Source organism: Typopeltis vanoorti, chromosome 11, assembly GCF_054136105.1.
Source record: "Typopeltis vanoorti isolate ZY-2024b chromosome 11, IOZ_Tvanoo_1.0, whole genome shotgun sequence".
Classification (NCBI taxonomy): Eukaryota; Metazoa; Arthropoda; class Arachnida; order Uropygi; family Thelyphonidae; genus Typopeltis; species Typopeltis vanoorti.
In genome coordinates, this window is record NC_143559.1 from 84,543,973 (window position 1) to 84,571,114 (window position 27,142).

General features: G+C 35.6%; 1 protein-coding gene across 1 annotated transcript in view; it reads right to left on the bottom strand.

The window, feature by feature from the left end:
* LOC150101812 (uncharacterized) overlaps positions 1-27,142 on the bottom strand; it is a 125,520-nt gene that overhangs the window by 36,095 nt on the left and 62,283 nt on the right. The window contains exon 2 of the mRNA XM_090400175.1: positions 575-695. Coding sequence (XP_090256301.1) covers positions 575-695 — 121 coding nt within the window. The remainder of the gene's footprint in view (positions 1-574; positions 696-27,142) is intronic.

Here is a 27,142-nt window from a genome sequence, read left to right on the forward strand (position 1 = left end):
TTTCAAAACATTTTTGAAATGTTTCAAAAAAATTTGAAATACTTCAGTAACTGCGCTCATTAAAAAGTTAAACGATAGCTGTTATATAAATAAATTAATAAATCTTTGATTCCAGATGGTGTTAGTAAAAACATTAATAATACTTATAATGTATTAATGTAAATAAATAATATGTATTTAATATGTATATAAATAATTATATAAGTAATAAATAAATAATAATACTGTATGTAAATAATAATAAGTAAAATGTAAATAATGTTAGTTAATAAATAAAATCATGACATACATGCCATCTTTATTTTGTTTTTTTATGTGAATCGATGACATTTTTATAATATATATATATGTATATGTTAAAGATACCAAGCTATTTTAATCCTGGTTTTACTCCATTTCCCAAGTAAGCAAACAGACAAGTAAGTCAAGTTTGCGCCTGCAAGTCAGGGTAAAGAACTTTATATATATATGGTATCTGGCAAGGAAGTATATTATGTTTAATATATTCGATTAATTAGTTGCACGTTTTATTAGTAAAAATCTCTGAATTTCAACAATATTAAATACTCCTTACCTTCATAAATGTGAATGATATGCGGATGTTGAATAGAAGACATAATCTGGATCTCTCTTCGTATCCGAATTAAGTCTTGCTCATTTTCTATTTTGCTCTTTTTGATTGTCTTGATGGCTACCTGCAAATAAAAATAACTGATTAAATATTACTTGTAGCTTAAGTAATCGTAATTATTTTACATTTATTTTAAATAATTAAATTATTTTCGCAGAAACTGAATGATAATTGAAAATAATTATATATCTTTGCAATACAAACTTTTTATACGCTAGGATGAACAGTGCAACTTCGAAATGGAAAATGCTTTCAGCATGTCTTAAATAAACAATTTTAAGATACCCTAAGATTCCTGCAGAAAATTCAATTCGATATGATAAAAAAAAGATCAAATAAGGACTAACTTGACTATTACTTCTGCCAGATCTCGAATGACCTTCCAAAGGAACTTTACAAATAATTTGTCCATATATATTTAGAGGTGAGAAACCAAAACATAACATGACACACGATTATGTTTGTTTTGTTTGTTTAGACTTGGGTAAGGAGTAAAACAAGAATATAATTTCTTGTCAATCGCCATCGCTGTTCTTTTGATTTCATTATCTATCACAAGCTGAATGGTCTCACATCCCGTTTATTGGAAGCCCGAAGGGACTTGGGAAAAAAAAAAAGTTCAGGTTTGTCTTTGGAACGAAGTGTCAGGATTACCATCACCCACAGTATAATGTGCTATAGTTTTCAAACTTTTCGATAGTAGGATTCTAAGAAAATATAAAATGCTAAAATGCACTAAAGCCACTATTGACTATGAGATGAGTATGTTATGGCTGTTAATTGAGTGTGCTTTCTCAGACCGCCTGTCTTTTGTACGGAAAAACTCAAATTTCCGAGAGAAAATATTCTGCAACATCAGTCCTAGACTAACTCACCTTTCATAAGTTTTTAAACAGATATCTTAGATAGGATTTGAATTCATGTCTTTCCAGATAAAGATCCATTTTCCATCCTGTTCTGTTATGTTTTACGCCGATGCCCAGACTCACACTGTATCATACAGGTTTTTGAAAACAGATCCGACGGAATAGGGTGGTTAATGCTTATTCTATATTCTCCTATGTCTATATATTGCGTGTGTTCTTCTGGCCGGTCTGTCTGTTTTGTGGGATGAAAAAGCAGAATTTCCGGGAAAAAAACAAACTTCCACCTTCGTATAAAAGTTGCTAACTCACCGTTAACTAAAAATCCTTGAAAGGTCATTCGCGTCTTATACGGGATTCGAATCGAGGTCTTTCCAACCAAAGGGCATTGTGGACGGCTCTATGGAATTGCACTTTCCAGGGCCCTCTATCAATGAGTACCTGATTCCAGGGAGTCAGGTACTCATCAAAGTAATAACAATAATAATAATAATAAAGCATTTAAATCATGCGCATAAAAAGTATTGAATACAAGTCCACAACATTTTTATATAAACTTATATTACAAAAATGAAGCAAGCATTGTAGAACAAGATGCTGAAATAGATGTATAATGAAGAAGGGAATTAAGTATAATGATTATGCGGCAAAACTAATAAGAGTGAAATATCACATGAATGATTGAAATATAGTGAGAGTTTAGAGAAATTCGAATAGGAGAGGGGGGAAATGCGAAACAAACTGAAATAAATCCTAAAGAGTTTTTCGTTATGCGACGAATAAGAGAAAGAAGCATTATGGAAAATGGTTTTTCAAGAACGAGGTGGTCATAATGCCGAAGAATACCTAATGGAACATTACTTTTTCAGACATTTCATAAAGATCTGATTGATTTAGTTCTTAGTTGAAGGAGAGATGGACAAAACATGAGAAATTAAATATGAATTAAATGAAATGATTTTCCAAGTGGTTGGCTGAGAATTAAATGGTTTGTCGAGTGGTCAACGTACCTGCTCTACAGTCAAATGGCTGGGAATTCGAATCTCACTACGGGCACGGATATTTGTGGATGTTTTTAGGTGAGAGATGAATTTCATTGGCCGGTATGAGACTGTCTGCCCAGTGTGTGTGTGTGTGTGTGTGTGTCCGCCGAATGTATATATATGAAAGAAATTTATTTATTTATATAAATCAGCTAACACCTTTTTATTCTCGTATATAGGAAGTAGGCGAGGGCGTTTAAGCCCTATCTAACTTTTGGAGAGTGAGTGGGCAGTTCAATCTCCACTGGTACGCAATCAGAGATAGCTAGCCCAAGGCGATCACTTATTAAACGGCAAGCAGTGAAGAGAGAGATGGCTCAACAAGTGCCGCCATCTCGTGGTCCCTAACACTCGTATTTAATGTCTGAAATAATGTGGGTTCTACAGTCGATTTTCTTGAGTTTACAGGACGAAAAACCTGAGTTTCCGGGAGAAATATCCCACTTGCCTGTGCCAGAGATCGACTAACTCGGGAACCTATCGAAAAAAGGCTTAGAAAAATTTCTTCTAGTCGCCAACTAGATTCGAAACCAAGAAGTCTTCCTTCATCCGGTCAAGCGCTGTGGTGTGCAAATGCCACATCCACTGAGCTACACAAGGCTCTCTATATATAGTATTTGGAAGAAATGGGATACAAAGAATTCGAGCTTGAAGAATGCACTGTCAATGTTGTAAATATAACAAAGAACAGCTTAAATTTTGTGAAAGTTGTCACATTGTATAAGCCAATAATCAGATTAGATATGAGGTACTGTTTAATGAAAAAATGATCCATTAAATTTATATTGTAATAATGCGGGGGATGGTTATAGAGGGCGTGTTTTTTATTCCTCTTCGTTGAAAACTTGAAGAGATCCATGGATTGTATGCCTCAATTAATATCATGAGTGAAATGATAACCAGAAAGATTGAATGGAGAAATGCATGCTGATTTACATGTCTGTCAGCTGCGTGTGTTCTCTGACTAGTTTATCCTTTTTGTGTTATGAAAAACCCATGTTTTATGGAGGAAAATTCCATTCTCCATATGATACCGGACAATTCATGTTACAATATAATTGGAATCGTTTTTGATGATAATGATTATGACAACGATAATGAAATAAAAATAATAATAATGTCTTTATTATCATAGCATTTATTCTTAGCTTGTACTAGCATAGAATGTGTTTTAATGCTACACTCAGAACAGGTACATTTTGCGTATTGGTAAATGTGCGTTATTTAAAATGGATGACCGTTGAAAGAGAAAGAGAAGGAGAGAGAGAGCGAGTGTGTGTGTGTGTGTGTGTGTGTGTGTGTGTGTGTGTGTGTGTGTGTCCGCCGAATATATTTATGAAAGAAAACAGATCAACATGAACTGATAAAATAATTTAAAAAATTGCGATTAGTTTGCATCGCATTAAAATAAATAATTGCTGCCACTGAAAAAGGATTGTAGCACGATGTATATGCACGAAATTTCTTAAATGCCATATTTTGAACAGTTACAATTCCAGTAATTTTTTTTTATCTAACTGAAGAATTTTGTACTGTCGACTACTAAGAGTTTAGATTTTTAAAATTACATTGCATTTTCAAGTAGTGTGACTTCTCTCCGAGACGAATCCTCTGGAAGGAAAAGAAAGCAACCAAGTGCCCCCACAGAGTTATTAATTTAGTATTTGTAGCAAAGAGCTTTCAGGTAATTAGAAATACTATAGTTTGTTCTGATATATACTTTAAATAATATGTATAATACTATGTAGTCCTGCATATCTCCTTTTAATTTAATTTCTCCTTTTTTATTTCATTTTATCTCCTTAAAATCTCATTTTAAATCAAATGTATATTAAAATATCTTTAAAGCCTAGACTTTATGTATATTTTTATATTTAAGTTTGATTGATGTTTGAATAATAAACTACGATTATTGTAACATATTAAATGCTAGTAACCTCCATTAACTTAATTCTGCTCGTAATTTTTCCACAGACTTCTTTTTACATTTAGCGTTCCAGTTGACGCGTAACGCGAATTCTTTCAGAACACCTAGTGGTGGTAATCAGCCGTGATGTAACGAAGGAAGTGAAAGAAAAAAAAAAAAGAAAGAAAGAAGGGACATAAAAAATAGTGCAAGTTAGAATGCTTACATAAGAGAGCACTATGGCGACAGACTGGAAATCGTCATCGCGCGACACAGGCTGGCATAATATGGCACAAGCGTTTGCTGTTCTTCACGAAAGAGTTGCGAAATTAGGTGCAAGTTCAGGGCCATGCAAAAAAAAAAAAAAAAAAAAAAAAACTCTTTCCAATTCAAGGAGATTTCGGCAGGTGAATCTTCAAAACAAAAAAAAAAAATAGAGTAAGTTGCACGATCGTCTAAAGCACTTAAATGCTGATGGATTTCTTTAAATTTTTGCGTAACTAGTTTTTTACATAAATAATTTTATGCAGCTAATGTTTATTGAAACTAATCTATTATTAATTTATAAAATATCCATTATAAATTTTAAGACGCGTTCAAGTAGGTTAATAAATTTAATTATTTAATTAAATAGACTGGATTTAAAATAGGTGTAAACTTCGATCTAAATGTGAATTTTCGCTACGAATATTTCTGGATGTTAAAAACAAATTGTTAAAAACAAATCAAAGCTTGACTTTGATTAATAATTAATCAAAGTCAAGTTTTGATTAAGACTAGACTATTACTTCAGCATTAGTACAGTTTTAAAATAGTTATATGAATGAGCTGAATTTTTTGATGCTCATTCATATTCTTTCAGAAAATGAGAGCTATTTATAGTAACACAAGGATCTTTCAGATCTTTTATAAGCGAGTTGGATATTGGCATTTTTAAATTTCGCCTGACAGATGTCAAGTTTCTTCAATTGTGGCAGCAGGAGCCCATCAGAATAGAAAGTATGTGTCTGTGTGTACTCGCGCGCGTGTGTATGTAAGAGAGAGAGAGAGAGAGAATAAATACTTGCCAGTTTCTCACACTATGACGTTCTCCCATTAAAAAATAGCATGAGGTAGAACAGGTGAGGCTTTTTCTCGGCGAGCCTTAATATATGTCTGGCAATTTCGGCTGTACTGAACTTTTATTATAAAGATCTTTGTATGGGAAAAGAATCGGCCCGAACTGCACTCAATGTTTCTATAAATAACGAAATAATTAATTAAATTAAAGCGATGTGCAGCTACCATACATTGACGCAATGAATTTTATATCATTCCAATTCGGAGGTAGCCGGCTTCCGATTCGAAGTCAGTCAGATTCTAGGCGATCGGATTCTGATTTTTCTAAGCTGTGGTAAACGAGTCGGTAATTTTTTATTTTTATTTATTTTTTATTTTTTTGATGCAAATAATCTGGACAAGCGAGAAAAAATTGTAACAAAAACGTGGTTAAAGAAAATAGTTTTTTTTTTATTGTTATTATCAAAACACAGAAAAAACACTGAAATAGCTGTGGCAACCAGAAAAAAAATGAGTATAATATATGTGGAGTTACCATTTTGTTATAAATTAAGCAAGAAAATATTTTTAGTGATTGGATTTTAAGTCTTAACGGTTATTATTTGTTTTAAGTTACGACCGAAGGAACCAAGGCTATGAGGCCAGCTTGTGCATTAAGGAATGTTTTATTCTTGCCAATTTGTCTCTTTTGTGGTCTCATATGGAGTGTTGGGGTTTTTCCTGCGACCTCCATAAGAGACTGGTAAACTCACCTTCATTTGAAGAGCCTTTAACAAGACTCTTCGCATCCTGGATGTTGCACTTTGGCCTTTTCAACCAAAGGGGATCGGCGATATCCACTGAACTACCGAAGCTTGCTTCTTAACAGTGCTAATCAGTAGTGCACAGCCACAAGTGGGAAAATGAGATGATTGCATCAAAATGCAGTTGCCAAAAAAGAGGACGATACTGTCTACTCTAACGATAATGCCGATGGATCAATCTAATATGAAGTTTCTAGGACTGATTTAAGATTTGATTTTTTCGTTGCAGGATATATTGAGCTTGAGAAAATCTCGAACATTCCAAATGATTTTGTAGCACAAGTAGGTAGTAACCAAGCCCTTTGGTTAATTATTTAGGTTCCATTCCTATCGCAGTAAAAGAGCAACATTTATAACGCCTTTCAACTGAAGGAGATGAGTCTCATACGAAGCTGGAAGAATTTTTTCTTCAAAACATACAAACCGGTCAAAGAACATATGCAGTTAACAGACAGCGTGCAGTTTGTTATGTACTCTTGCTCAAGAAAGGTTTTTACACCTATAGTACCTTCGTACCGCTGGTGTGCTAAGGATTTTTCCTATTTTTTATCTATTTTTTGTAATCTATTTTTAATCCGGCTAAGACCAAATACGGAACTTTTTCATGCCACTTCAGCCTCTGATAAGTGGTGCAGTGGTCTCATACCAAGGGATGAAATTCATCTCCCATCCAAAGAATATCAAACATCCACGCCCACGGCGGGATTTGAAAACACAGCCTGTTGGGTGGAGAGCATATGTGCTAACCACTCGACCATCCAGGCCAGCCAAATGACTGGCGTGACTGTATTGTGTATTATAATACTCAGTATATAGATGTAATATTGTAATAGAGTGCTCTGTAAATTCTGTTCCCTTCTAAAACACTAAATCGCTAGAAGAAAGACCGCTATAGGTTCGATTCTATAGGCAATTGATTATCAAAATAATGAAAACACCTACAATTTTTTTGGTGATTTTTTTTTTTTAAATTAATAAGCTGTAGGCCCACCTCGGGCTGTTAGAACATCATGAATTCAACTTGGAATAGACTGATATAAATCATGTACAAATGATAATGGAGTTTGGGACCATTCTTCCTGCAAAAACTGTGCCAGTAATGTTGCCGGCGGAAAATGTGATCGAACCTTGGAGAACCGATTAGAGGCAACGCCTTGTCCGTATACATACCTTGTCATAATCTTTGATACTGTGGCTCGTGATGCACTTACGGTTTATGCCGTTTTGGTTACGACAGCTCCTGCAAACTGGTCTCCAATGATCATACCTTTTTTGGAGGTCACTGAGGTCTGACATTTTGCCCAGTAACTGCACCACGCTAATTCAACTTCGACTATGGCACTGCTGTGTGATAGCTTGTATCATTCTGCACCGTCACATCGCGGATGACGTTGTTTCTGTGATTGTTGTTGCGCAGTTAGTGTGCAAAATGTCAGACCTTAAGTGTAGGATAACTCCATTACCACTGCTGGACTACGTGTGTGTGTGTGTGTGTGTGTGTGTGTGTGTGTGTGTGTGTGTGTGTGTGCGCGCGCGCGCGCGTGCGCGCGCTTCCAAAACTTTCGACCTATCTGTGATTACAAACTGATTTTTCTTTTCTATGCTTAAAGCATTACAACATTTATTGAAAGCCAGAGCAACAGAGTGGTTGCAACCATATCTTAGGCAACAGTTTCCTCTGTTGTCCAAGATATAATTGAAGAGGGTAAGAAATCTGATATAAATATATATCAGATTTCAGCTCATTGATTCGAAAGAATTTTAGAGGTAAAAGGAAATTATTAGGATGAGTCAAGTAGTTTTCAGACATGCTTATCAGCGAATATGAGTGACAAATTATAGCTGCCCTCCTGCCCATGTTATAAGTTTCTTATAAATTACATTTGAGTTATCGTTGCATAGCCTGGAGTTTATATGCGATAGCATATGCTGTATCAAGCAGTTCTTTGTGGATCTTTATTTACACGTTTCACTTAAAAGCGTCAATATACAGTAGCGTTAATGATAAAATGCCCATGCACTGTTTTGCTGCTCTGTGCGAAGCTATTGCGTATGGAAGTATGGTATTTAATGATACTGTAACACAATTTATATTTCTACCTTGAAATTTATTGTTGAAAAAATTTAATCTTATTTTTAACGTTCAAAATCTTGAACCGGTGCAATTTTAAGTGAAAGAGTAATGCAGAAGGTAATCCATCTCCAATATTTGGCCTGTGTTTTGCTTTAAAAATTATACTGCACGTGTGTGTGTGTGTGTGTGTGTGTGTGTGTGTGTGTGTGTGTGTGTGTGTGTGTGTGTGTGTGTGTGTGTGTGTGTGTGCGTGTGCGTGCTATTGATAGAAATCTGTTAGTTTCCGTTTATTTTTGTTTTTATATCATGCTAAGAAACGGAATGCTAATTTTACAGAATATATTATTTTTGTAAACTGAATGCTATGCTAAACCAATTTTTTTTTTTTTTTTTTGGAGTCAAACACATTTAACTTAAATTAAATGTCTAGAATTCGATCAGTTATGTAAAAGCAGTAAGGAAAGCCACATTGAACAACTCTATAAGCGAAGCGTACCTTCTGCAGTCTGGTGGTTAAGAAAATTGATTCAGGTACTACAAAGTAGGTTAACATGGCGCCTAAATCAACATGATGAATCGTTGTTTGCTCAACCCTTATTTACCTTTAGGAAAACATCATTAATTACGCCTGAGGTCTGGTACCTTTCCAAAGCTATTTCTAAAACATGTAGTTCATTCATTCCTTCTTAAAAACTCCACCAAAAACTTCATGATTGAAGACTTCGTTGTGGCTCATCGTAACCAACGAGCATACATTTCCTGGAAATGTTAAAAGACATTGGATTTAGTTCCGTATCACTTTTCGAAGACAATCTAGCCTCGACCTTCTTGGGAGAAAAACCTTCAACAAAAGAGGAACTGGGTCTAAGGCTGTTTCTAATAACTTTAGAAACTGCCTTAGACCCAGTTTTTTTCCAAAGGGGAAAAAACAATTTAGGGTTTCCCCCCCCCCTTGGAATAAGGAGTGCATTATAAAAATTGACTGGCAATCCTCTTGAAATTTTATATTACGCTTTAGCTTCGATAATGAAAAAGTCAATTCCTTTCTCTCTCAACCATCTTTCTTGCGAGGAAAAATAATTATATACATATTCACGAAGTCACGTTCATTTTATCACGAGGCGAATTACAAATACAATAGTCCACTTCAAAGATCATTAGTCGGCAGCACATTATTTGCTTCGATAATGGAAAATGTGCTTTGAAAGAGAAAAGTTTTTAAGCTTCCAGCATGGCGTTCAGTACTTCAGTGGAGAAGAAACTCGTCTTGTCCAATCAAAGGACACATTGAATGTCGTATCAATGAAGACAGTATATACAAGAGATACAGAAGTTAAACCGAGATAAATAAGTTATTATTCTTCTTTATAAGGTGGTGATACGTTCTCTTCTGATTACTGTTATCAGGTCTGATCACTTAGATTCCTTGGAGATGAAAAGCGGTAGAGAAGATTGAGAAGATTCAGAGGCGAGTGACCAAGTTGGTGAGTGGTCTGAAGAATGCTCCCTTGGTTCATAGGTAGAGAACAGAGGATATGATAAAAATATTTCAGTTTTAAGTTACTAAAATGTTTTTATAGAATTAATGCACGGGAAATAGTTCAGCAGTTGGCTAGTGTGGAAGAACAATAGGTCATCCCTGGAAATCAAGTAAGAGTGTGTTTAACAAGGTGTGAGGACTAGAGTTTTTGGTTGGAGAGCGGTGAAAGAGTAGAATGTGTTGCCTGACTCAGTTGTAAGTGCTTCGTCTGTCAATGGTCTCCTGCGATGGGCCTTCGGACTCCATGGATGTGCTAGTATAATAATAATAGTAATAATAAAACGAGCCTGTGTAGCTCAGTGGATGTGGCGTTTACACACCACGGCGCTTGACCGCACGAAGGAGGACTTGCTTTCAAATAGTCGGCGACTAGAGGAAATTTTTCTAAGCTTTTTTTCGACCGGTTCCCGAGGTAGTCGATCTCTGGCACGGGCAAGCGGGTTTTTTCTCCCGGAAACTCGGGTTTTTCGTCCCGTAAATTCAAGAAAATCGACCGTAGAACCCACATTATCTCAGATATTAAATATATTGTGTGAGGATTAGGGACCACGAGATGGAGGCACTTGTTGAGCCGTCTCTCTTCACTGCGTGCTGCTTAATTAGTGATAGCCTTGGGCCAGCTATCGTTGATTGGGTATCAGTGGAGATTGAACTACCCACTCACTCTCCAAAATAGAGCTTAAATGGCCTCGCCTACTTCCTATATGGAAATAAAAGGCGTGAGCTTATTTATTTATTTATTTTTTTTATTTAACATTCGAACTTCTAGTTGAAACAGATAAAAATGCACACACACACACACACACACACACCGCGCTTTTCAAAAGTCTCTCACCCGAGTGAAGATATTCCTGTCTTATATGTGAAAGGAAGATAAAGTATTTCCTTTGCATAAAGGAGGTTCTAAGACTGCAGAAAATATTGCAAAGCAATCGCCAGCTCCGGAGTTGTGGTAAAACTATTAGAAAACGTTGGTGTTAAAGACGGAATTCAGGAATGGGTGGATAAGAATATGATATTTTATGGGGGAAACATGATTTTATTGCAGGGTTTTATTATAACTTTTTATAATAAAGTGAAAGCTAAGTTGGACAAAGGGAATGGCTACTCAATGATAATGGTGAATATTGCTGAGGCTTTTGACAGGACAGAATATTGTCCCCACAAAATACTGTTACGCAAATTAAAACAAATGGGGATGGATATTAAACTGGTAATGTAGATAAGCGGATGGCTCATGGAAGATACCCAAATGTAGTGTATGGAGGAGCAAAGTCCAGGATGAAACAGGTAACCAGTGGTGGTGGTGTGCCGCAAGGTTCTGTGTGCTTGGATCACTATTGTTTAATTTGTACATAAATGATATAGGAAATGACTTGAAGAAGGATATTCAGTTTTTTGCTGATGATGCAGAGTTGGGTAGCGTAATAATTAATCAAGGTGAAATAGTGAGCTTGCAAGATGATTTTGATAAGCTGGCAGTATGGGCAAAAATAACGGATATCAGTTCAATATGGAAAAGTGTGAAGTTATGCATTTTGCGATTAAAATATTACAAGCTATGTACCACATTGATGGAAATGCACTCCCATAGAGTGATGAAGCAATATGTGCCCTCTGTTGAAATTCAGAAGGCATATTGCTAAGTTGTCCGAGATAGCTCATAGGATTACTTAGTTATTGAAGAACACTTTAACATGTAGACATAAAGGAGTTGTTATTTCTGTTTATAAGACACTGATACGTTGACATCTGGATTACTGCGCTCAGGTCTGGTCGCCTGGCTTTCTTGGAGATGAATGAGGAAGTGGCAGAAAAGATTCAATGGCGTAAGGAATGTTCCCTATATTGATAGATTGAGAATTTGTGGGTTGAGAAGTTGGTTGATAGTGTTAGATCTTGAATAAGGATCTTTTCATCAAAAGGATCATTCATTCATTCAAGATTTAACAAGAATACAATAATAACCAAGAAATACTTGTACTGTTAGTAAAGAAACAAATTGTTAATAGAGAACATAACTGAATTACCTTGAAATTAAGTACAAAAAAAGAGGAATTTGCCTGTCTAGATAGAAATACTGTTGTTTTAAAACACTAGTAAGAAAAAAATACTCTATGTAAAATGTATGTCAATGCAAACAAAAGTCCAAAGGTCGCATGTGAGTTACCCACGATAAGCATAACGCCCTAAACGAAGGCATTCGTGGAAAGCGAATTGAACTCACGTTCTCCGAAAAGAGCGCTCTTGAGGAGAAGAATTGTGACTAAACAACTTAAGGACCAATAGGAAGGCGCCGTGAGAAAACTTCTGCAACGAAAAGAGGGTGCAACAAGAGATAATAAATGCAGGTTCGCAAGGGTTTCAAGCCCCCTTTTTTTTCTGTTCCTGTTTTCATTCGGACCCACGATGCTGACCAGCGGAAGGGAATTCTACGGCATCGGACGGCAGTCTGATGATAGTGACCAGCGAGACGAGCGTTTGCCCAAAAGAGTGCAGAAAATGGTTGTACGTGACGAGCGAAGTGACCTCCACGTGGACGCAACCCACTGAAGCAGTAAAGTATCTAACAGTAAAGGACGGACAAAGGGGGCACGATAACCTCATGCGGCGGTGGTAATGTACAGAATTTTCTTATTTTAGTAACAATTAGCATTAGAGGAAAAGGGTGAATCAATTTCTAGTTGGAAGAAAAATGGACAATTGCCTAGAGAACTTTTTGAATGACATACATGTATATGCACTGTAACTTGTTAGCTCCATTGGACTGGTAATCGGAGGACTTAAGTTCTTGTGTGAGACCTAATTAATGTGGTGTGGTCTGCGTTACCATTTGAAGTTAAAATTGTAAACTTGTATTTTCCCATACTAAGTGTGTTTTAATTGACCAGAGGATATGAGCTACATGTTCATTAACTAGAGTGTTCAATTATGATTGTCAGTAGATTTAGTATAGGTATTGTGATAAGCTTTTGATATGTTTAAACCTAATTGTAAACTCATTAGATCTTTAATAAATATGTTTTACTATGTAAGCCTGAGTTTTGCTTGAGCATGAGACTAATTTACCACTCATAAAAGTTTAAACCTATGCATAAGGGGAAGGTGTATAATAATTAGAAAGGATAGGGCCATGACTGCAAACTGAGATCTCTCCAGACGCTATATATATTTAACGAATTGAGGTAGCTGCTAGAACTCTCGGAAAGTTTCTCTGAGCAAGGATTCTTCTGTCCTAGGATTCTGACTGGCACAGCTGGAACAAACAAATTTGTCAAAGGTCGAAAAGCAGACGGCCTCAGAGAGATAGACTGGAGATCTCATTCTTAGTTGGTACAAGAGGGGATAATAGTAAAATAGATTTAAAGAAAAACCACGACGTAACGATAGACAGAGAAGAATGGATATAATATAGACATTTAAGTTAAGCCTGTGTAGCTCAGTGAAAGTGGCGCTTGGATCCTCTGTGCTTGGTTCGCTCAAAGTTAGACTTAGGCTTAAGTCCAGTCGCCGAATGGAAGAACTTTATCTAAGCCTATCTTCGACCGGTTTCCAAATTAGTCGATCTCTGGCGCGGGCAAGCGCGTTTTTTCTCCCAGAAACTCGGGTTTTTCACCCGTCAACTCAAGACAATCGACCATAGTACCCACATTATTTCAGACAGTAACATACCCTGTTAGGGTTAGGTATCAAGCGATGGCAGCACTTGTTTGCCGGTCTCTTCATCAGTGGCGGCCTATAATTAGTGATAGACATGGGCTAGCTATCTCTGATTGGCTACCAGTGGAGATTGAACTGCCGCACTCAGTCTCCAAAAGCTACATATTGTGTAAAGCCTACTTCCTATAAGGGAATAAGAGGCTTTATCTGATTTATTATATTGTGTTACTAAAAGGATTTATAGAATTGATGTAGGGAAAATATTTCAGCAGTTGTCTAGTAGGTGAAGAACAAGAGGTCATCCCTGGAAATTAAAAGTGTGGTTCACAAGGGTGTGATGACCAGATTTTTTGCTTGGAGAATGAATGAAATGCATTGCCTGACTTAGTTGTGAGTGCTTCGTCTGTCAATGAGTTCATACTTCGTCTTGAAGAAGTATATTGTGTGGAGAATTTGTGTCTCCTGCAATGAGTCTACTGACTCCACGGAGATGCCCGTATAATAATAATAATAATAACAATAATACGTAATCATCTCATTTTTCTCGCTTCATGACTGAAACGAAAATCGAAAATGTGACACACACACACACCATTATGTGTCACATTTTCGATTTTCGATACTGTTGTGAGAGAAATGAGCAGAATGTTTTAGAACTCCGCTCATTTCTAGAATTTTTAGAATTTTATAGCGGATATTCCTGTAGAAAGAAAAGCGTTCAAAAGTTATCATTTGATATATTACAACAGTGACGACTGGACAAGTATTGGGGGGGGGAAAGAGAATACTACAGGCTGAATTTTCAATGACCTTTGTCATTCGTAGTCTTTCTTACAGAAAGAAATAAAGTTCTGAACCTTAAAGCGATAGAAGGATGGAAGAATGTGAAAAATTACTAGTTTACGTTACGATTTCTAGAGATTATTGTCAATTAAAATTGCAAATGTTTTTATGATTCTTTAAAAGGGAACGCTATATTATTCGAATTAAGGGTTTCAGATCCAACAGTTTTATTTCCAGAGAGAGTTGGAAATAAAAATTCTTTAATAAATTCGGTTGCAACAAATGACTTATTTCGTATGCATTTAGAAAAAGGCTGAGAATTCACTCGCCACTTGTTTCTGATATATATATATATATATATACACTAGGGGACTCCTCCCCCTGACGCCTACAGCTCCCCCCCCCCCCCGAGTTCCGGACTGGTAGGCCGGTTCTCCTTGAATTCTGATGACTCGAATTTTGAAAACTCGAAAGGGGGGTTCCTCCTCGCGGCGCCTATAGCGCCCAACCCCTCCGAGTTGCGGACTGGTAGGCCAGTTCTCCTTGAATTCTGATGACTCGAATTGTGAAGACTCGACACTCAGGGCAGCCCCTGAGTTTCAAAACGTTTCAAATAACTTGACAAAAAACGTGACACAAAAACGTTACAAAAAAGTTTATCATTTTATATTATAGAGTAGATATATTTTTTTTAAAAAAAAGGATTGAATTACTTATGATTATATATAAATATATATATATACGAGGGTTGTTCAATAAGTAATAAGACTAATTTTACTGTCGTGAAACCACTCATCACAATATTAATTTCTGTGGAATAAAGAAATGTTGCTGTCTGTATTAAACAAAAAAGGTTGATAGATGGCGTATACGGGCTGATGTGCCAGAGTGTCACGTGACTAAACGCAAGCTTGTTTCGGCGCGCCAACGAGCTCCGACTAGCGTCGAAATGGAAGCGTCCTTGGAACAGCGTTATGCGATTAAATTTTGTGTGGATGTTGGATGGTTATATATTTGTTATCAACTGGTTGAGTCAGTGGATTTCTGAATATCATCAATTTTGTCTTTTCTGAGTTTAGGTGTATGGAGTTTTTCGTGAGCCAGTCTATGATCAGGTTTATATCATGTTGCATATTTGTTTGTGCTATGCTGCGTTATTATGGATGGATATTATTGCCGTGTCGTCTGCGTATTGGAATATCTTACCTTTGAGTGGTAACTGATTAATATCGTGCGTGTAAATGTTGAATAAAGTTGGGGAGAGTACAGCTCCCTGTGGCACTCCACAGGTTACTGGTAGCTCTCTACTTCGGTTTGACCCGATACGTGTGATATGCTTTCTATTTTGGAGGTAGTTTGTAAACCACCTGTGAAGAGGCCCGTCTATTCCAACATGCCTCAGCTTTTCTAACAAGGTTTGATGTGTAAGTGTATCGAATGCTTTAGTTAGATCTATAAAGACTACGATGGCAATTTTGTTTTTGTCTAAGGCGGTATTAATTACGTCTGTAAAGTCTTCCAAGAGAGATGCTGTTCCCTTAATTTTCTGAAAACCATATTGTGTTTTGGGGATAATATGAAAGATCTCAGTGTATGCCGTGAGTTTCTTCAGTATGATCCGCTCCATAATTTGATTGATAATTGGTAATGTTGCTATGGGTCTGTAATTGCTGATTAAATTTCTTTTTCCTTGTTTGTATATGGGTGTGATTATGGTGATTATGAGTGTGATTATGAACAGATACCAAGTATGTCTTTAGCATACTTGGTATCTGTTCTGTTTTAAATATTTTATTTATTAATTTTAGTAGAATAGGACTTAAACTAGTTGCATGTTGCTTTATATCTTAATAATAATAATAATAATAATAATAATAATAATAATAATAATAATAATAATAGCAATAACAATAAAATGCGAAAAAAAATCAAAGCGCTCCATTCAGTTACACATTTTCCAGGTAGTTAATACTCTCCGGAGAAAATTCAATTGAGAAATGATAAATATTTCATACAGATTGCAAGTCTTTTTTTTAAGCACGCTTTCTTTTTCATTTCATTTTCTTTGCAGATGGGCCAATTATTTGGAAATGACATTAATCATACATTAGGAAAAAACATCTTTAGCTGTATGAGAAATAAGATTAATTTCCAGTGGTAAGTAATCTTAGGACTGAAGATTAATTTCTTGCTTTAGTGGAATATAACATTTTAGTGAGTATAATGAATTTTTTATGCTGAAAAATAGTCGACCGATATAAAACGAGTAACAGGCACTTGCCGAGCTGGTTGGTCGAGTGGTTAACATATTCACTTTCCAACCTACGGGCTGCAGGTTCAATTACCGTCATATGGAAATTTCTAATTGTCTTTAGATGGGAAATGAATTTCATTGCCCATTGTGAGATAACTCGCCGCTTATTGGAGGTCTGAAGTGGCTTGAGAAAGTTGCGTGTTTAGTCTCTAAAACAGGGTTTCCGGATTATGTAAGAATTAAATCAATACAAAAATGTATAAAATTTAGAAAAAAAATTAAAATCCTTAGCGCACAAACGTTGCTGATGTACTGTAGGTTTACAAGTTTTCAATGGTGGCAGTCGCAAAAAATAAAATAAAATAAACTTCATTGGTAGGAAAAGAAAATCTTTTTTGAGTTTAAATTTAAAAACAGTTTATGTTTAATGATTGTGATAAAAGAATCGTACCTTTAATTTACTTTTTTAAAAAGTTGGGGGTAAGCGTGGAAGACCGCAGCAAAGTATTTTTGAAATTGTTTCAAGAAGAGTGAAAAAAGTTTAAGAGAGGAAGTGCTGTGAGTAAATTTCATGCATTTTACTTTTGAATATGTTTGTTGATAATTTTATATACATCTAATTATATAAGTTATACCATTAAAAGATATTATTTAATCATTATTAAGACGATTATTACATTACGGTTCTTATAATTTGGAAATGGGTGCAGAGAACCACTCGCTTCTGGAATACATGCCAGTTATGTCGTAAGTCGCTTATTACATGTAGTGGAAATGAACGACTGCACGTGGGGTTCAAGCTGTAAAACTTGGCCTAAGTCCGAAAATTCTGCCGACAGACAGTAAAAAGTATGACACGGAATGAGGAAGAATGAACTACTTTCCAGACATCATAAACACGCTTACGGAAGGCTGTACACCTAAGCTTCTGGGATACTTTAAATGTCTTAGTAAGAGATAAGCGAACTACTCACCACATAAGAAAATAGAAAGGAAAACATATGTATGAAGTTCTTCGGACAAATGTACTTGAGCACTGCACATTTCGAAGAAAACACCCCTACGGAGATGGCGACCTTAAAATTTGAAACGTTGTTGCAACTGAAATTCAGCTTTCCAACAGCCTGCCGATGAAAACCGTAATGAACATACTGTACTTATGTAAACTTATCATTATCACATTCTTTATACGTACTCGTTGCACAGTGCTAGTTATCCTGGGAAGCTATTAAAGAAAGTTATCCTTTGTTTTTAATATTCATGCAACAAAGCCCAATAAAATCCAAATTATCCAGTAAATAAGAAAGTATTTCTTAAAGTTTCAATATTTTTTGTTTCGGGGGTGAAAAAAAAAGGAATCGTGAAAAAATGATTTTCATGATTTTAAATTTACTGTAACTTTACTGTAATTATTGTGTTCAAATTAAGAACTGAATTTCAAATTGAGATTAGGTTATTTGCTGGTATTCTCATTTAGTCTTCCAATATCACAGAAACACATATTACATGTTTTTCTTTAGTTATTTTATTTTTAACGGCGATAGAATTAATACTGGCGCCTTATATAAGAATATTGTTTAATTAGGTTTCTTCATTTAAACAGATTTCTGTTAAAATGAAGAAGCATCATTTCATGTTATTTATGTTATTAAATAGGAAATAAATCCACATAATGATTATTTTATTGTGCGCAGAGAAATAATAAAAAATAAAATAAATAAATCATATAAATCATTTTTTACATGATGATACATTCGTTGTGCCAAAGGTTAGTACAAAAATGATCCTTATAAAAGGGATATTGAGAACGAGTGGGTCAAAAGATCGATTTGGAGAAATAAAAAAGAGTAGCATGGAAAACGTTTAAAGAAATGTATATAGAGTAGATGAAGAAATATTTGAGGCAGGAGAAATTTAGTTATATATAGGAAAAGCATCGAGCACTGCATTATAACTTGTAAACAGATTGTGTTATTTTTTCGATTAGTAGTTGAGTCCATCTAAAATTACATAGATAGAGAAGAAATGAATATTTCGAGAGAAAGATATAAAAATAAACTTTTTAGGCATACAATCAGGCCATATAAGATCAACAAGAAAGAAATGTGACTGACTTTATAATAAAAAGAAATGCGATTGATTATCATTTGAGCAGGTAGTACCAGTGGTCAGTATGCATTCCAGCATTGCCAATTTCTCTTCAACAGCAAAGTGATTCCGATCGATTTAGTAAATAATAACGGCGTCCCTTTTATCGAGGTTTTAAGTTTGGTCGTAGAAATGAGTGGCAATATCTGGACAAACAAGAGCGAGAGAGAGAGAGAGAGAGAGAATCCGTATCAAATGCTTAATGACACTTTTGGAAAAGTTTCCGAAATTTTTGAAATTCTAACATTTTATGAAATTACTTTTGTCACTTCCATAATTAAGATATCTACGATAATTTGTACATTGAGCAGAAGACCAAATATCAGCGAATGCATGTTGACAACAAAGCACTAAATATTTACGGAGTGTAATATTATTATTTTTTTTTTATTTAAAATTTGATCGTGATAAAATTTTATGCAAAAATACTCGCTATATTCGCTGGAAAAATGATTTCGTCTGACTTTCTTCTGTTCTCCTGAAAACGGTTTCAGTCCTTAGATGATCCAAAAGAATACAGTCCTTTATAAACATTTACCGTCATATTTAATGATGTCATCCTTTTTCGGAACTTCCCTCCCCTCCGTTGCAAAGTTTTCCAGAACTTCAGATCCCTATCCCTAATGTCACATACCCCAGCCTATATAAAGCAAGTTGCCAGAGATACCGAGGTGTGTGTGTGTGTGTGTGTGTGTGTGCGCGCGCTCGAGTACGAGCCCTCACGCAGTTCACCGATAACTGGTTATCAGTGCGCCATAAGTGAATCTAAGCGCATTTCAGAGTCGGCGCTATACATGCCTCATGAAAACTGTTGCCCTATTGAATTTACGTACAACAGAGTTTATAATATTCCCACCGTGGTGTAATTTACAGAAAACATGCAGCCAGCTAATAAATGGATCAAATGACAACGAAATGTAACAGTGGTCTGCAAAGAAGCATATCGGAATGATATCCCACAAGCCCTTTCGGGCATAGAGATGATCCCGCTGAGTTCCATTCCCTTCATCTAAAAACAAATTAAGCACACTGAATAGGAACACTGAAAATGGACACTTAGGGAGGTAGGAAACGTTGCGCAGACTTCTAGTTGTTCCACTGACGGCAGGACCAGTATATGACAACATTAGCAGGAAACAATGGAGCCACATGTTGTGTGAAAACATGAAAACATTGCAGATTAGTGGCAGAAATTAGGGACTCAAATTAGAAAACCCTAAAAAGGGCTTTCTAATTGGAGGACCTTCTTGATATGTAACATCTTAATGCCACAGCCTACTTGAACAATGAGCAGATTGCATTCCTTCCTGTTTACAATTTATATATATATATATATCTGTTTAGGTTACTTCCAGAAGGATAATTCACCTTCTCACAAGATACAGATTGTTTAGGAATAGTTCCAGGAACAGGAAGTGAATTCAGCTATACTTCATCGTGTCATTCACTGAATTTGGGATGCGGTTTGAGGTCGATTTGAAACTGCTCTAAGAGCTAAAAAGGTTACTACTCATTTTTAGGCTGGTTTACTTAATAAACTGGTCATTCCATGACCAGTTTATTAAGATTAGGATAATTCAGTTACTGCCCTTTATATCTCAAAACCAGATTTCACCGTTCTTCTGGAGTGGTCCTCAGATTAAAAGGCGAATACCTAATAACCATTACTCAATCTCATAGAGCCTCCTTAGCTTAGTCGGTATAGACGAAGCTCTTTGGTCGAAAAGACCTGGGTTCGATTCTCGTCAGTGAGGTACCTTTATCTGGTGTCTCTTTCGACGAAAGGTGAGTTTGCCGGTCTCATACGGAGGTAGAGAGTTTTTCAAATCCGGAAACTCGGGTTTTTCGTCCCCAGAACAGGCCAGGCAAACCTACCCAGTGAACACACACGAATTACAGTCATGAATACTGCCCTTAGGGATGCAGCTAGGAGTGACGAACCGACCGCATCACAATTCATCGTGAACCCCTCATTAGGGGACTCTTCCAGTCCTAAAGGGATGGATGAGGCTAATCTATCAACTGTCTCATCAAGTGAGTTACTCTTTTTAGGTGGGTGCACTTCGCGAAATGTGTAAGAATCATTCCGATAAGAATCGTTCTGCTTGTACGCAATTTATCCTGAAATTGTGGTTGGAGTGATTTTACTCAATTCGATATTTTGGAATCCGTACAACCTTTCATGGGTTGGATACACATAACAAATACTGTCTAAACCTCATTTCCGAGAAAAAAAAAATGTTATGCTTGTATGAAACTAGCTAACTCACCATCAGTTGAAAAACGTGCATAAAGATTTCTTTTTATGTCCTTGACTCGATTTGAACCCACATCTTTTATTCAAATGATAAATGTTGTGTTTAATCGCGACTAGTTGTATATGGATTAGCACATAATAATAATAATAATAATAATAATAATTACGCACTTCCAGCAAGTGACCAATCAATAACTCGTTACTATATTCTTCAGACTGTCATTTGAATTTGACTTAATACTACATTTGAAGGACTATTTCAGTTTCCATCCTGTTATTTTGTTATTTTGAATTACGGCCAAAACAACTTGCGTAGATTCTTCTTATTGCGTAAATTCTTCTGGCCGGTTTTCAGTTTTGTTAGATGAAAAACCCGAGTTTCTGGTGGACTGGACCCTACCACCGCCATATGAAGCCTGCAAAATCGCCTTCGGTTGAAAAGACATTATAAAGATTCATTCTTTCTAGACAGAACATTCCATCCAAAGGCCAGCATTAATACCTGCTGAGCTGTTAGGACTATTTCAACCTTCCATCAGATGATTCTATCCTAGGAAGTAGACATAGGATGCTCGAAGATAACGACACTTACTGTTTTCTTACAATAACCGTGGAAAATAGATGCAGTTCATTTGCGCAAATATCTAATTGACAGTTAAACGAAATAAATTATGTAGTGAGAATAGCTGCCACAACGTTGCAAAGAGGAGCGACTTCGAAAAAGAACTGGAAATATGTTTCCTGGTATTCATCGATAACTATTACTTACATTTCTTTATGATATCGAAAGGCTTATATTTTAATAAGAGACTGCTATAGTTTATTTATTTATTTAGACTCTGTGTTAGCTGTTCACAATTTAGTGGAGTCAAACATAGCAAGGACAATGGATTAGAGTGCAATACCACTTATTGAATAAATTCCCGATTTATTATGAAATGTCTATTTATAATCATAAACCAAGACAAATCTGTGATGATGAAGCAGACGATTCCAGTGCCTTCATAAATGATAAAAAGAACTGTACTGCATTCGTGACGAATTTAGGGAGACCCATTAGCTGGCATATGCAGAATGCAGTGGGAAAGATACTCTAAGAAATTGCGTTCGTTATTTTTGTTCTTGAAGTAATATTTTACAGCCTACGGGTGATTTGTCCAATCCCTTGGGGCCATGGGCAGGGCAAATAAGAAAGTATGAGGGATGTTTTGCTCTTATACTATCTTCATGTTCTTGAAAATAAAACTAAAATATATTTGGTGTGTAAATTATATTTTTAAACTTGTGGCTAGGATAAAAAGAGTTTTCTTTTCTTCATTCACACTGTGTTATACTAAAAAATAATAAAAAGTTTTTAACGGTTATGTTTTGTGATAATTCTGTAATGAAAAATTCAGATGTAATGAAATCAGTAAAACATACTCAAATGAAAAGATGGTAATAGTTTTCTAAGTTGTTACTATCAATATTTCTTTCCTTCCTCATACTACGAGTCTATATTTCTCCATTTAGGCTACATTTTGTAGTGTACTAAAGTGAGGTAGAAGTGAAATTAATTCTTTGATTTTGTACAAAAGTCGAGAGAATAATGTAATAAAAGTTTGAGTTTCTTGAGAAGCTCAAGTGGATGGTTTGAATGTTTGCTAGGAAAAATAAAACGCAAAAATAATTAGCATAAGTAAGACTGAATCCAAAACTCTGCTTTCATTGCGATGCAGCAGATTCGTCGCATGCTTGTCTCTGTGTATTTCGCCATTCCGTTAAAGGTTAAGCATAGATTACTAACTACAGCCTCGACTGCATTATGGCATCATCTTACGCAAAGCGCAGCACATTATAAATAATTTTCAAAAGCATGTTGTTAACACTGCCTGAAAAGAACAGACGCAAAGTGCTTACTGATATAATTCTCAGACCATTTCGCGCAGGTGGTCAAGGTCTGGTCACTTGCCAAGTAAAGCAGTCGTTTTTTGCCTTTCTAAAATAGTCGCAAGTTCTATGAAGGATTTTCCATTCCCGTATTACTAGGACCTCATCACCAAAGTGTACACACAAATATTTTTCGCACGTGCTCTCCGCGAGACTCATTTTGAAGCTTGCACAGATAATATCTGAAACAGTACTTCAGTGCAATGCTCGACGACTTCAGTATCCAATAAGAAGTTCTGTTTGGTTTCTCCAATGATTAAAGAGAGGACTTTTTTAATGTTTGTCACGTGCTCATTACAAATCATCACGTAAAGGAGACTTGTCTACGCACTGATTTATCTCAGAAAGCTGGACAATTTCTAAAGGTGTAGTGTATTTTTCTTGTCATGAAGACAGGTGAAATAACGTACTGTTGATATTTATTCCACGATAGGTGGTGCTCTTTTAGCCTTAACTATCTTTTGAAAATCTTTTCAACAACTCTTTGAAAAAGACTTCCAAAATCCTTTTCACCGAAGAATCAGGTGGATATCTGAAGGGGAATGTTATTCAAAATTTAATTCAAAAAAGTGCTATTCGAAATTAGGAAGCAAATGATAAAATAAGAGTGGAAAGTAATAAAGACACTTGCAAACAATATATTATAAAATAAAAAAATCCAGTAATATCTTTTTATGTCCCAAAGGAGTAGGTAGAGCTCTTTTAAGTTCAACTAACTTTTTTAAAATTAGGGTGAGCTAGTCTCCGTCTCAACCATCACCAAAAGCCCATGACTTTTGATGATTTTATAAGCATTGAGCGAGAGTATGGCAGATGACCATTGCCATCCTGTGATCCTAAAACCTAATACTTGTATCGTTTGTCTGAAATTGTGTGCTTTATCGTTGATTTTTTTTATGAGATTTGGAGTTAAAAATCCAAGTTTCCTGCCGGAAACCGGCTAAAAAAAAAAGGCTTAGAAAAAGTTATAGTTGGTTACTAAAACTGAATCTATAATGGTCTTTCTTCTGGTGATCTAGCATTATGGTGCAAAAGACAAGGCTACAGGCACCTACAGTAAAATAAACATATATTTAATGCATTTGCTAAATAAAAATTGCTTGCTTGGTTCAATTTTTTTATATTACCTACTGAAATGTTTTTATACTATTTAAATGCATTTCAAATCGCATTTGGAACTAACTTCCTTAACGGTAACATAAAACCAATTTATTTATAATAATTGAATAAATTTAATTATCGGTTAAAAGTATTCACATTAATTTTCAGTTATGGTTCATTTAGTTTCTATTGCACACAAATCTATCATTGTTCAGAACTCTTACGCATGTTCAAAGAAAATCAAGTGCATAATGGCATTACACAGACTTGCAACATATATTATGATACATGAGAGTCATTCAGCGGTATATTTATTGCTTGTGTTAGCGGGAGCTATATTTAAAACTCTGCCGTGCCAGTACTTGTCTAAAGGAAGAGGGAATGACTCAACTTCGTCAGATGAAACTGTAGTGAGCACCTCATACATTCTGGAAGGCGCACAACTGGAAGAGACAACAAAGTGTTTATGAATGAATCACTGTTTCACCTGGAGGATGAAATACACGTGTTCTCCTCCACAAGTAAAAGGGATTTTTTTTGGCTTTCATACTAGTTTAATGTATCAAATCCTTAACCTTTCTGTTCTTTAATTTTCACTTTAATGTCAGATGTGAGGTAACGTTACTGTTCATGGTTGAAGATTCCTCATTTGAGAATATAATTCTGAAAATTAACGGATTTAAATGTATGGAATAAACTAATTAAGCTAAATAAATTATTTTATTTAGCTATCCACGCTATTTAAATATATATAATATATATATATAAACTGAATACCTGATAATTTCATTCATAAAAATGAATTATCAAATTAAATTTTTAAAAAGGAATGGTTTGGGAAACAATTAGTCCCAGAACCAGCATTGATCAGGCTAAGAAAATGTTCCTCACATCCTTGATATTTTAGAAAGGGAAAGGCGGGCGAGAGTTTGTTCTATGTATAGAAATTTAGAGACATTCAGGAATATTTCTAAATATTTGATAAAGGGAGACATAACCGTCAGTGACCTCTCTCTCTCTCTCTCTCTCTCTCTCTCTCTCTCTCTCTCTCTCTCTCTTAAGTGTACGTACACGCATTGCAACTACTAAAAAAAGTTTCTCGTTGGATGTTTTCATCCAATCCTTATGTTTACTCTCTTTTAATTTCTTAAATAATTTTGGAATATTTGATCCAGATTCTTAAAAAAAAAAGTAATTAGGTAATACATGATTTTAATCGTCTGATGTAAGACCAACATCTTGCTTTATTGGGGATGTCAAATGGCTTGATAAAGTATCACATTTAGTCTCTAAAGCAAGGTTTCTGGATTATTTAACCGTAGACTACCCAAGCTGCTTATATGGTATAGTTTCTAACCATTTGTGGATAAGATCGTCATAAACAAAACTGAACTAATGGTAAACTATCAGCCTTAATGACCAAATAGACAATGTTTCCACTCTTCAGCGAATAAGCAGCGAGTTTGACATAGAGTTTGAAATATCTTTAGATAGGTGATGAATGTGAGACCCACCGTGGCTTGAAAAAGCTCTACAATGTTTCGTTTCTGGAGCAGAGTTCCAGGATTATCTAACCCTTAGCCCAGAGGCGTAGCTAGGGGGGGGGAGGTCCGCCCCGGGCGGCACTTTAAACCTTTTTGAACTTTTGCAGTTAATTCTGAAATACAGTCTCGAGAACTCATTCCCAAATATTGCAATACTACTGCGAATTTTCCTCACAATTGCTATAAATGTTGCTAGTTGTGAGAGGAGTTTTTCTAAATAAAATTAATTAGGAATTACCCATGTTACTATGAAATAAACTTCGCCAATGTCATCGACGATTTTGCTACAGAAAAGCAAGAAAAATAACATTTTAGAATGTTGAAATTAAAGTTTCACTTCAAAAATAAATATTTTTGAAGTAAAACTTCAAAAATATTTATTTTTGAAGTTTTGTTCTGAGTTACTTTCTTACTCGGGGGGGGGCGTAGGCACCAGGGGGGGGGGGTTCGGGTTCCCCTCTTTCGAGTTTTCAAAATTCGTTTTCAAAATTGTTAATCACCACACTCCCCCACACACACGAAAGGGGGCGGAGCCCCCTTTCGAGTCTGTGGGGGGGTGGAGGGGGGATTAACACCAATAATAACGATAAGGTTAAACTTCTTTTTTTTGCGAGCGAATTAACTAGCCCATAATCAATTAGTCTTTCAACTTCAATGACCGAAAATGTTTCTCGATGTCGCTAATTAGAGCGTATCATCAATACTTTTTTCATCTGAGAAATACAGAAGAAAGAACCTATGTTACCAAAAAGATCGTTCATATATTATACTATTTAACTAACAGTATATTTATAATAAAGATGTCGACATGATCACCTGAGTGATTAACGTACTCGCTTTCGATCAATAGGCTGCTGGTGTCTTTAGATGGTAGATGAATTTCATCTTCCCGTGCAAGACCGCTGCTCTGCTTACGTGAGGTCTGAGGTATTTTGAAAAAAATATCATGTTTAGTCTCTAGAGAAGATTTCCGGACTGTAAAAATATAAAAAATTATTTTAAAAAATTCCATAGTCCATCCACAGTACCGATGTACTATAGATTTACAATATTTCCCGAAGGGGGGACAATAATAATCGTGTTGACTGCAAGATCTGCCAATATCAAGTAACTAAATTGTTCAAATTCTATAATATCACTATACATATATGATATAAGTGTTAAATAATACATAGTTTTAATAATATTACGTATAAGTAATATAGAAATACTAGGGGGGGGCTCCTCCCCCTGACGCCTACGGCTCCCAACCCTCCGAGTTCCGGACTGGTAGGCCGGTTCTCCTTGAATTCTGATGACCCGAATTTTGAAGAGACTCGACACTCAGGGTAGTTCCTGAGTTTCAAAACGTTTCAAATAACTTGACAAAAAACGTGACACAAAAATGTTTCATAAAATGGCTTATCATTTTATATCTATAGGGTAGATTATATTATACATATTTGATATTATATTATCAAACTCAACTGTCGATAGTCCGTTCAGCTACACATCCCATTATAAGATGGCAACAGTTCAGCAAAAGCTTCGTGTATTTAACAGTGCGC